Source organism: Mesoplodon bidens (genome assembly GCF_964165515.1).
Source record: "Mesoplodon bidens genome assembly, chromosome: 2".
NCBI classification, from domain to species: Eukaryota; Metazoa; Chordata; class Mammalia; order Artiodactyla; family Ziphiidae; genus Mesoplodon; species Mesoplodon bidens.
In genome coordinates, this window is record NC_138177.1 from 86,834,724 (window position 1) to 86,846,768 (window position 12,045).

The window sequence follows — 12,045 nt, forward strand, 5'->3', positions numbered from 1 at the left end:
TTTCAACCAATTCACATTTTTATTTTTATAAAAATATTATGTTTTCGGATAAGTCAACTCTAAACTGCAACATTTCCCCCATCCTAACAATACCCTTCATTTCTTGGTTTCTGTTTAATATACAACCTATGTATATACATATAACTGTAATAACTTATATGTACACTTTTGTATTCCTTTTTCACATATTTCATGAACTTTTTCCAGAGTCATTACACTTAGCATTTAAAATAGGTAATAAAATAAATCACATGGTTCAAAAATGAAAAATACTATATAAAGTAAAATCTTTTTCTCACCTTTATCTCCCATTCACCAAATTCCCAACATATTCCCCCTTTCCACACAAAGGTAACTGATTTTATTAATTTAGAGCAAGAGTTGTCTTTGGCAAGCTATGCATGAGGTGGCATTTGTTTCTGTAAATAAAGTTTTGCTGAACACAGCCCCACTTGCTTGGTTTTGTATAGTCTATGGCTGCTTTCCTGCTACAATAGCAGAGCTGAGTAGTCAAGGCTGACTCTTTGTCCCACAGGCTGATAATATTTACTATCTGACCCTTTACAGGAAAAATTTGCCAATTTCCGATTTAGATTATTCTTTTTTTTTAACAAATAGAATTTAATATTCTAATTCTCCACCCCTTTCTTTTACACAAAAACTAGAATACTATACTGTACTTTTTATTTCTTTCTTTTTAAATCTGACATATCTAGATGATCTTTCCATACTAGTGCTTAGAGAACCTCCTTGTTTATTATAGCCATGTATGACTCTATTGTACAGGTGTACAAAAATTTATTCAACCAGTCCCCTATTAATAGATAGTTTGGGTAGTTTCTAATCTTTTGCTATTATGAACAATACTGCAACGAATGTCCTTGTATGTTCGTTATGTACAAATTATGTACATGTGCCAAGCACACCTGTGGGATAAATTCCCTGAAGCAGGACAGTTGGGTCAAGGGTAAATGCATTCATAATTTTGATAGAGATCAACAAACCGCCATCACAGGATGTTGTACCATGGTACAAGCCCACTTCTTTTCACCTTAAAAAAAAAGTCATTTATATTTCCACTTTGGTGAACTATGTGTACCTAACTTTTGCCCACTTTTCTACTGAGTCTTCGGTGTTTTTCTAGTTGGACCTCAGGGAGATTATCCTTTTGCATGTGTTTTTGAGTTCCACATATTTTCCCCTAACTTGCCATTTGTCTTTTGACACAGTTACCATTTAAAATTAACTATATACGATCTCATTATATGTATATCTCATTACACATACCATAGTATACTTAATCATTTCTGAATTGAAGGAGCTTTAAGCTAGTTACAGTTTCTATCATTGAAAGCCACTATAAATTGTACCATAAATAAAGTTTTCTCTTCTCCTTAAAAAGAATTCTTTGGAAAGAATTCCTACTTTTGAGATTTCTGTCCTTATCATCAGACTATCTTTAAAAACCTTGTTTATAATGACAGTAGGAAAAATACATAAAACTATTTCCTTAGTTTTACCTTCATAAAGCTTTCTCATTATAATTTTGCAACTTTTGTAACTACAAGGTAAATATATTCACATTAAAATTTTAATTTGTACTTCCTTAATTACTATTAGTAGGTGATCTAACACTTTTCAAGTTTGCTCTGTATTCTCCAATTGGGTACAGTTGGTTCATGTCTGTTGCTCATTTATCCACTGAACTCTTGGCACCACCCTTAGGTATTTGAATAACCTTTTTATTATGTTTGAGGTACATATTTTCTCCTTTTTAAATCTTATTTTTAAAATCTTTTTATTTTGCAGAAGTCACTTTCTTTGATAAACTTTTCTAATGTTTCATCATTATGCAAGTTATGAATCTCTTTCCATTTCCTACTAAATTTTTATGTTCAAAAAATAGTTAACCTTTAAACTACACTTGGAATTAATCTAGGTATACAGTTGGCTTTGGAAATCAAAATTAGATCAAACTTATACATTTTATCAATTACTTCCTTTTCCCTTCTATTTTATGTTACTTAGTTTAAGGCTCTACTATCATTGCTTTATGTCTTTATGTTTGCTAGCATTAGTCTTCCTTCATTGTTGTTCTTGATCAGAATAATCCTGTATGGTCTATTACAATTGTCATTAGGAATTGTATGGAATCTATTTGAAAAAGCTTCACATATTATTTATATTTCTAAATCGGATAAACTTTCCATATTATTTATATTCCTTATTCAGAAATGTGGCATTTACATCTATTTAATTTTCCATTCATTTCTCTGATTAAAATGTGTGTGTGTGAGTGGGTATATATGAACTGTGTGACAGACTCTTGCTTGTTTCCTATCCAATATCCATTCTCTCCCTTTTCCTTACAAATAGAACCTCAAAGGTTTTCAAGAAGGCAATATGTCCAACTAAAAAGACAACACTTCTCAGCTAGGAATGATAAAGTGATATGCATTCTGGCAACAGTTTATCAGTGGAAGGTGCTTCTGAACAGCCAATAGCACCTCTTGCACGTTCCTCCTTCTTCCTTCCTGGAACATGCATTCAGTGCCCAGAGATGGATCAGCTATCTTGAGAACATGATAATGAAAACCATACATAAGGATGGCACAACAGAGAGCTAGAAGCAACTTGCGTCTCTGATGATATGGAACTGCCGTAACATCCCAAAATATTACCTCTGGATTTCTTATGTGACAAAAATAGTCTCTATTTAGTTAACCCACTGTAGTTGATTTTCTATTATATGCAGTGATGGCATCTACTTTAATAACTCAAACATCTTTCCATATTTCCCTTTTATGTCTAGGTAATGTGTTGTTGTTGTGGCTAAGAATGTGATCTCCTTTTGACTACATTTTTAAGCTGGCTACCGCATGTATATGGGAATGTTCTTATATCATTATCTGGACACAGACCTTATTATTTCAATAATTCCACTGTGTTAGTGAAGTATACAATATCAACTGTAAGCAATATTTATCATGTATTTTTCAGTATTTTTTGTCTTTTATACTTGTAATTAATCTAGTTTCATTGAGAAAATAAAGATAAGCACAAATATAAACTAAAACAAACAAAAAACAACAAACAAAACATATTACAGTAATCCTGTAATCCCAACATAGGGAGTTAACGTTTTGGTGTATATTTTCCCACATTTCCATTTCTATGCACATCTATATACTACTTTATTTCTGAGTCTAAAGATGCATACATTCCCCTCATGATTTAACATCTCATAAAATGGGATACATCTTAAACTTGACAGCATCTTAGGACTGTGTCATAGTTTAACTGACAGTGTTTTTTCTTTCTTAGTGGCACATAAAGTAAGATGTACCTTTCACAGAATATAAGATGCAGATTCTAATATAGTATAACTGTTCATTTAAATATCTATTTAAAAAATAAACTAGCATAATGCTACATATTGCTTTATGTTTTAGCTTAATATATCATGAACATATTCCCAGCTATCAGTTTTCAATGGTTACATAGGACTTTGGCCTACAGATATTTTATTTATTTATTTTATTTTATTAAAAAAATTTTTTTAACATCTTTATTGGAGTATAATTGCTTTATAGATATTTAATTTAATGTTGGACATTTAGATTGTTCCCAGTTTTTCATTATCATAAACCTTGCTTCAAATAACCTTTTTACATATTTATATACTTATTTCCCTAGGATAAATTCTATGGACTTGTGGGTTCAAAGGGGATTCAGACTTTTAAAAGGCATTTGCTATTTGGTGCCATATTGCCTTTGAAGTATACATTAATGAATTTGTAAAGCCCTTTCATATAATGTTAATAACTGTGGTAAAAATGGGAATATGTATTTGCTTTGTTCCTGTATTGGAACAGGAATTCTTGTTTTCCCGTTAAATATAATGTCTCCTGTTATTCTTACCAAGGAGAATTAGAGACAGCTGGAAAACTTGTGTAAAACTCAATTCCTTTTACTTTTACTGTTCTTGTTAGGGACAGCTCTCTCTTCAAAGAAACTCCTAGTATTTTCAGAGGGAGGAAGAATTTCCTAATATGTAGAATATCTACAAAAGCTAAGAATACTAAGACATGCATTCATTCAGCATCTTATCTTCAGACATCTGTTTTATAGTATTTCTACTACCTTCCAGGCACAGTCTATCTAATAGAAACAACTATTACCTGATCTTCATATCCTTCTATCTTCACAGGTGTGAACTGATCCATGTTATACTGGGCAAATGCACTGTTTTTTTTTAAAAAGGGAGAAGAGGGAGAGAAAATAATTATATATAAATAAATATAAAAGGTAGTTCAGGGAATTCCCTGGCAGTCCAGTGGTTAGGACTGCGCACTTCCACTGCAGGGGGCACAGGTTCCATCCCTGGTTGGGGAACTACTATCCTATATGCCATGTGGCGCAGCCAAAAGAAAGAAGAAAAAGGTAGTTCACAGAACAGTGAAAGAGAATGTATAATTGGGGTATCATTTATTATGGCAATTATAGTGATGCTGTGCAAATTTTAGGTTTGTAGGATCTGGTCCCAAAATGAGTTCTGAAAAAGCAGTATGGACAGGGCAGAAGACTTTCCCAGGCAGCAATTCTTAAAACATTTTCTACACCTAAAATCTAAACAAATTATGTATCACACCAAATGCCTTAATAATAATTATTTGTTGCTCTGCATCAAAATCCTTGTTCCATCTCCCCACCCCACACTTGCCCAGTCATTATCCAATTCTGATTTCCTCTTTACAGAGGAACTCTGGGCCAGTTGGATAGACAGTAACTGAAAGCGTACTTTGTATTGAAGAGTAAAGAACAGTAGTGATAAAGCCAGAGAACAGGGGGCCTAGAAAGCTAGATAGTATTTAGATTTGAAGAAGACAAGAAAACCAACCAACCAACCAACCAACCACCAATCTAATGTTTTTGAGGACAAGGACAAAATGAAAATGATATTCTAGAAACATTAATTAGCCTGACAGTGATAAGCAGCCAATGATTGGGTAGAATAATAATGCAATTATTCTATGGTTAACTCTATTAAGGTACTTTCTGAGTATCTGCTATTTTTTGGCAATTTGAGAAACATTATCACTCCTCAATAGCAGCCTAATCTTTCTATAACTGGCAGTTATAAAAAAATTCAGCCTGAACTAAAAGAACTAAACCTGCTTTAACAGGGAAAATCTAGGCAAAAATAAAAATAAGTAAGACCATATAAAATAAACTTTAAGGAAGTAAACAACATTTTGGGGGAATACGTTTTCTCCAAGGGAAAAAAAACCCAACTAAAATTGTTAAAAACCAACTGCTTCATTTTGAGGTATTTTAAACTTAGTTTTCAGGGTACTAGTTTACTATCAACATAATTTACCCAATATTAGAATAATAAGTAAGTGGACTTCGAAAGATACTTACTGTGCTGCCCCTTCCCTGAGGAGATTGTCATTATTAAGTAGTAGCCGGACATCTGAGGAGGAAAACAATGTTAAAGATGTTAAAATTCAAATGTTCAGTAGAAGACAAACTTGGAGAAATTTTAGCGGATTTCTAGATTAGATTTTTAGAAAACCAGGCTTTGCAAGATTAGTCTTTGGATGTACTGTATATGTAGAAATTCTAAAAATGTACACAAACAGATGCTAATGTTCACTGATATACACAAAATTATTTGTGATACAATAATCCAACAATAAATTCTCAAGGAATTTCATAGCAAATGAAAAACATGGTTTACAGAAGGTTACAGTTAGGACTATTTATTTGTATCTAAAGAATCCTTTTAAAATAGATTAAGAATTGTAGGCTTTTCTGTAACATCAGACCAAGAAAGCTGGGCACAATTCAGTCAGTGGCAGTGAAATTGCTGAACATATTTTTCTTTAGAGAATCTAACGTGGGGCCTACAATCTTTTTAAAAAGCTGTATGTCAAGAGTCTAGTCACTTTTCTTTTGGAAGAGGTGTGTCCTTGTTACTAAGAAACTACCAAGCATTAACTCCAAGAGAGAAGGCTGATTATAAGCCAAAGGCAACTGACTCTTAGAGCTTCTGAAAGAAGGGGCTGGCAGAGGCCAATGTGTAGCATGCCAATAAAAACCAGCCGTCATGTCATAAGTAGCTTGCTAACTCAATCTAATGCTTTGGTATCAATTATTCTCATGATAATCCTATAAAGTACATTCAGTTGTCAGAAATACAACAAGGTACTTCTAACTACAAAGACCACTAATTTTTGTTAAGTCAAGGATTTATCTGAGCTAATCAGCTGGATAAAGTTCACGTCATAGGAGTATTTCTAAAAGCTCTGTTGTTGAAAATTTACATTCGGTCAATATGGAAGAGATACTAGGCAAAGAAAGGCTGCATTTGTTTTTCTTGGTGTTACTGCTCAAATATCCAAAAAACAAGTCTATAAAGAAGAATGTCTTGATTTATTTCTATTGTATTATTTCACTCCTTGTAAATAACATTTATATGTTCTCTTAGTTACTTTTGCTCTGCATCATTCATTTTACCAGTGGAAATTATTGATTGATCTACAATTTGTGGGGCTCTGAGCCAAGTGCAAATGAACATTACACAGTTCCTCTAACTAAGCAGGTAAGCTTCTTTTTTCTTCTATTATTTTTAAAATTTTTATTGGAGGATGGTTGCTTTACAGTGTTGTGTTAGCCTCCACTGCACAACAAAATGAGTCAGCCATACACATACAGATATCCTCTCCCTTTTGGACTTCCCTCCCATTTAGGTTACCACAGTACATTAGGTAGAGCTCCCTGTGCTATACAGTATGTTCCCATCAGTTGTCTATTTTATACGTAGTAACTATAATGTGTATGTGTAAATCCCAGTCTCCAATTCCTCCCTCCCCACCCCTTTCCCCCATGGTATCCATACATTTGTTCTCTACGTCTATGCCTCTATTTCTGCTTTGCAAATAAGATCATCTATACCATTTTTCTAGATTCCACATATATGCATTATTTTTTTTCAATTTTTGAATTTTTTTTATACAACAGGTTCTTATTAGTTATCTATTTTATACATATTAGTGTATATATGTCAATCCCAATCTCCCAGTTCATCCCACTACCACCACCACCACCCCCGCCACTTTGTCCCCTTGGTGTCCATACATTTGTTCTCTACATCTGTGTCTCTCTGCCCTGCAAACTGGTTCATCTGTACCATTTTTCTAGGTTCCACATATATACATTAATATATAATATTTGTTTTTCTCTTCCTGACTTACTTCACTATGTATGACAGTCTCTAGATCCATCCGCATTTCTACAAATGACCCAATTTCGCTCCTTTTAATAGCTGAGTAATATTCCATTGTATATATGTACCACATCTTTCTTATCCATTCATCTGTCGATGGGCATTTAGGTTGCTTCCATGACCTGGCTATTGTAAACAGTACTGCAATGAACATTGGGGTGCATGTGTCTTTTTGAATTATGGTTTTCTCTGGGTATATGCCCAGTAGTGGGATTGCTGGGTCATATGGTAATTCTATTTTTAGTTTTTTAAGGAACCTCCATACTGTTCTCCATAGTAGTGGCTGTATCAATTTACATATCAATTTACATTCATACATGCATACATGCAAGCGGGTTCCATTTTCTCCACACCCTCTCCAGCATTTGTTGTTTGTAGATTTTCTGAGGATGCCCATTCTTACTGGTGTGAGGTGATACCTCATTGTAGTTTTTTGTTTGTTTGGTTGGTTTTTTTTGCAGTACGCGGGCCTCTTACTGTTGTGGCCTCTTCTGTTGTGGAGCACAGGCTCCGGATGTGCAGGCTCAGTGGCCATGGCTCATGGGCCCAGCCGCTCCACAGCATGTGGGATCTTCCCAGACCGGGGCACGAACCCATGTCCCCTGCATCGGCAGGCGGACTCTCAACCACTGCGCCACCAGGGAAGCCCCATTGTAGTTTTGATTTGCATTTCTCTAATAATTAGTGATGCTGAGCAGCTTTTCATGTGCTCTTTGGCCATCTGTATGCCTTCTTTGGAGAAATGTCTGTTTAGGTCTTCTGCCCATTTTTTGATTGGGTTGTTTGTTTTTTTTAATATTGAGCTGCATGAGCTGTTTATATATTTTGGAGATTAATCCTTTGTCCGCTGATTTGCTTGCAAATATTTTCTCCCATTCTGAGTGTTGTCTTTTTATCTTGTTTGTAGTTTCCTTTGCTTTGCAAAAGCTTTTAAGTTTCATTAGGTCCCATTTGTTTAGTTTTGCTTTTATTTCCACTACTCTAGGAGGTGGATCAAAAAAGATCTTGCTGTGATTTATGTCAAAAAGTGTTCTTCCTAGGTTTCCTCTAAGAGTTTTATAGTGTCCAGTCTTACATTTAGGTCTCTAATCCATTTTCAGTTTATTTTTGTATATGGTGTTAGGGAGTGTTCTAATTTCATTCTTTTACATGTAGCTGTCCAGTTTTCCCAGCACCACTTATTGAAGAGACTGTCTTTTCTCCATTGTATATCCTTGCCTCCTCTGTCATAGATTAGTTGACCACAGGTGTGTGGGTTTATCTCTGGGCTTTCTGTCCTGTTCCATTGATCTATATTTCTGTTTTTGTGCCAGTACCATGTTGTCTTGATTACTGTAGCTTTGTAGTATAGTCTGAAGTCAGGGAGTCTGATTCTTCCAGCTCCGTTTTTTCCCCTCAAGACTGCCTTGGCTATTCAGGGTCTTTTGTGTCTCCATACAAATTTTAAGACTTTTTGTTCTAGCTCTGTAAAAAATGCCACTGGTAATTTGATAGGGATTGCATTGAATCTGTAGATTGTTTTGGGTAGTATAGTCATTTTCACAATACTGATTCTTCCAATCCAAGAACATGGTATATCTCTCCATCTGTTTGTGTCATCTTTGATTTCTTTCATCAGTGTCTTATAGTTTTCTGAGTACAGGTATTTTATCTCTTTAGGTAGGTTTATGCCTAGGTATTTTATTCTTTTTGTTGCAGTGGTGAATGGGACTGTTTCCTTAACTTCTCTTTTTGATCTTTCGTTGTTAGTGTATAGGGATGCAAGAGATTTCTGTGCATTAATTTTGTAGCCTGCAACTTTACCAAATTCATTGATTGGCTCTAGTAGTTTTCTGGTGGCATCTTTAGGATTCTCTATGTATAGTATCATGTCATCTGCAAACAGTGACAGTTTTACTTCTTCTTTTCCGATTTGTATTCCTTTTATTTCTTTTTCTTCTCTGATTGCCATGGCTAGGACTTCCAAAACTATGTTGAATAATAGTGGTGAGAGTGGACATCCTTGTCTTGTTCCTGATCTTAGAGGAAATGCTTTCAGTTTTCCACCATTGAGAATGATGTTTGCTGTGGGTTTGTCATATATGGCCTTTATTATGTTGAGGTAGGTTCCCTCTATGCCCACTTTCTGGAGAGTTTTTATCATAAATGGGGGTTGAATTTTGTCAAAAGCTTTTTCTGTATCTATTGAGATGATCACATGGTTTTTATTCTTCAACTTGTTAATATGGTGTAACACACTGATTGACTTGCGTATACTGAAGAATCTTTTGCATCCCTGGGATAAATCCCACTTGATCATAGTGTATGATCTTTTTAATGTGTTGTTGGATTTTGTTTTCTAGTATTTTGTTGAGGATTTTTGCATCTATATTCACCAGTGATATTGGTCTGTAATTTTCTTTTTTTTAGTATCTTTGTCTGTTTTGGCATCAGGGTGATGGTGGCCTCGTAGAACGAGTTTGGGAGTGTTCCTTCCTCTGCAGTGTTTTGGAAGTTTGTGAAGGATGGGTGTTATCTCTTCTCTAAATGTTTGATAGAATTCACCTGTGAAGCCATCTGGTCCTGGGCTTTTGTTTGTTGGAAGATTTTTAATCACAGTTTCAATTTCATTACTTGTGAGTGGTCTGTTCATATTTTCTATTTCTTCCTGGTTCAGTCTTGGGAGGTTATAGCTTTCTAAGAATTTTTCCATTTCTTCCAGGTTGTCCATTTTATTGGCATAGAGTTGCTTATAGTGGTCCCTTAGGATGCTTTGTATTTCTGTGGTGTCTGTTGTAACTTCTTTTTCACTTCTAATTTTATTGATTTGAGTCCTCTCCTCTTTTTCTTGATGAGTCTGGCTAATGTTCAATCAATTTTGTTTATCTTCTCAAAGAACCAGCTTTTAGTATTGATCTTTGCTATTGTTTTCTTTGTTTCTATTTCATTTACTTCTGCTGTGATCTTTATGATTTCTTTCTTTCTACTAACTTTGGGCTTTGTTTCTTCTTCTTTCTCTAGTTCCTTTAGGTGTAAGGCTAGATTGTTTATTTGAGATTTTTCTTGTTTCTTGAGGTAGGCTTGTATTGCTATAAACTTCCCTCTTAGAACTGCTTTTGCTGTATCCCATAGGTTTTGGATCGTTGTGTTTTCGTTTTAATTTATCTCTAGTTATTTTTTGATTTCCTCTTTGAGTTCTTCAGTGATCTCTTGGTTATTTAGTAACGTATTGTTTAGCTTCCATGTGTTTGTGTTTTTTACGTTTTTTTCCCTGTAACTGATTTCTAATCTCATAGCCTTGTGGTTGGAAAAGATGCTTGATATGATTTCAATTTTCTTAAATTTACCAAGGCTTGATTTGTGACCCAAGATGTGATCAGTCCTGGAGAATGTTCTGTGTGCACTGGATAAGAGAGTGTAATCTGCTGTTTTTGGATGGAATTTCCTATAAGTATCAATTAAATCTATGTGGTCTATTGTGTCATTTAAAGCTTGTTTCCTTATTAATTTTCTGTCTGGATGATCTGTCCATCGGTGTAAGTGAAGTGTTAAAGTCCCCCACTGTTACTGTGTTACTGTCAATTTCCTAATTTATAGCTGTTAGCATTTGCCTTAGGTATTGAGGTGTTCCTATGTTGGGTGTATATATAATTGTTATATCTTCTTCTTGGATTAATCCCTTGATCATTATGTAGTGTCCTTCCTCGTCTCTTGTAACATTCTTTATTTTAAAATATATTTTATCTGATATGAGTATTGCTACTCCAGCTTTTGATTTCCATTTGCATGGAATATCTTTTTCCACCCCCTCACTTTCAGTCTGTATACAGTGTCCCTAGGTCTGAAGTGGGTCTCTTGTAGACAGCATATATTTAGGTCTTGTTTTTGTATCCATTCAGCGAGCCTGTGTCTTTTGGCTGGAGCATTTAATCCATTCACGTTTAAAGTAATTATCAGTATGTATGTTCCTATTACCATTTTCTTACTGTTATGGGTTTGTTTTTGTAGGTCCTTTTCTTCTCTTGTGTTTCCCACTTAGAGAAGTTTATTTAGCATTTGTTGTAGAGCTGGTTTGGTGGTGCTGAGGTCTCTTAGCTTTTGCTTGTCTGTAAAGCTTTTGATTTCTCCGTCAAATGTGAATGAGATCCTTGCTGGGTAGATTAATGCCTTTCATCTCTTTAAATATATCATGCCACTCCCTTCTGGCTTGTAGAGTTTGTGCTGAGAAATCAGCTGTTAACCTTATGGGAGTTCCCTTGCATGTTATTTGTTGTTTTTCCCTTGTTGCTTTCAGTAATTTTTCTTTGCCTTTAATTTTTGTCAATTTGATTACTATGTGTCTCGGTGTGTTTCTCCTTGGGTTTATCCTGACTGGAACTCTCTGCACTTTTTGGACTTGGGTGGCTATTTCCCTTCCCATGTTAGGGAATTTTTCGACTATAATCTCTTCAAATATATTTTCAGGTCCTTTCTCTCTCTCTTCTCCTTCTGGGACCCCTATAATGCAAACGTTGTTGCGTTTAATACTGTCCCAGAGGTCTCTTAGGCTGTCTTCATTTCTTTTCATTCTCTTTTCTTTTTTTTTTTTTTTGTGGTACGCGGGCCTCTCACTGTTGTGGCCTCTCCCGTTGTGGAGCATAGGCTCCGGATGCGCAGGCTCAGCAGCCATGGCTCATGGGCCCAGCCGCTCCGCGGCATGTGGGGTCTTCCCAGACCGGGGCATGAACCTGTGTCCCCTGCATTGGCAGGCGGACTCTCAACCACTGTGCCACCAG

At 35.2% G+C, this 12,045-nt stretch overlaps 1 protein-coding gene across 1 annotated transcript in view; it reads right to left on the reverse strand.

Moving 5' to 3' along the window:
• CAPZA1 (capping actin protein of muscle Z-line subunit alpha 1) overlaps positions 1-12,045 on the reverse strand; it is a 46,697-nt gene that overhangs the window by 10,814 nt on the left and 23,838 nt on the right. The window contains exons 3-4 of the mRNA XM_081225942.1: positions 5,425-5,476; positions 4,182-4,245 (exon numbers count right to left, since the gene is read on the reverse strand). Of these exons, the coding sequence (XP_081082068.1) occupies positions 4,182-4,245; positions 5,425-5,476 (116 nt within the window). The remainder of the gene's footprint in view (positions 1-4,181; positions 4,246-5,424; positions 5,477-12,045) is intronic.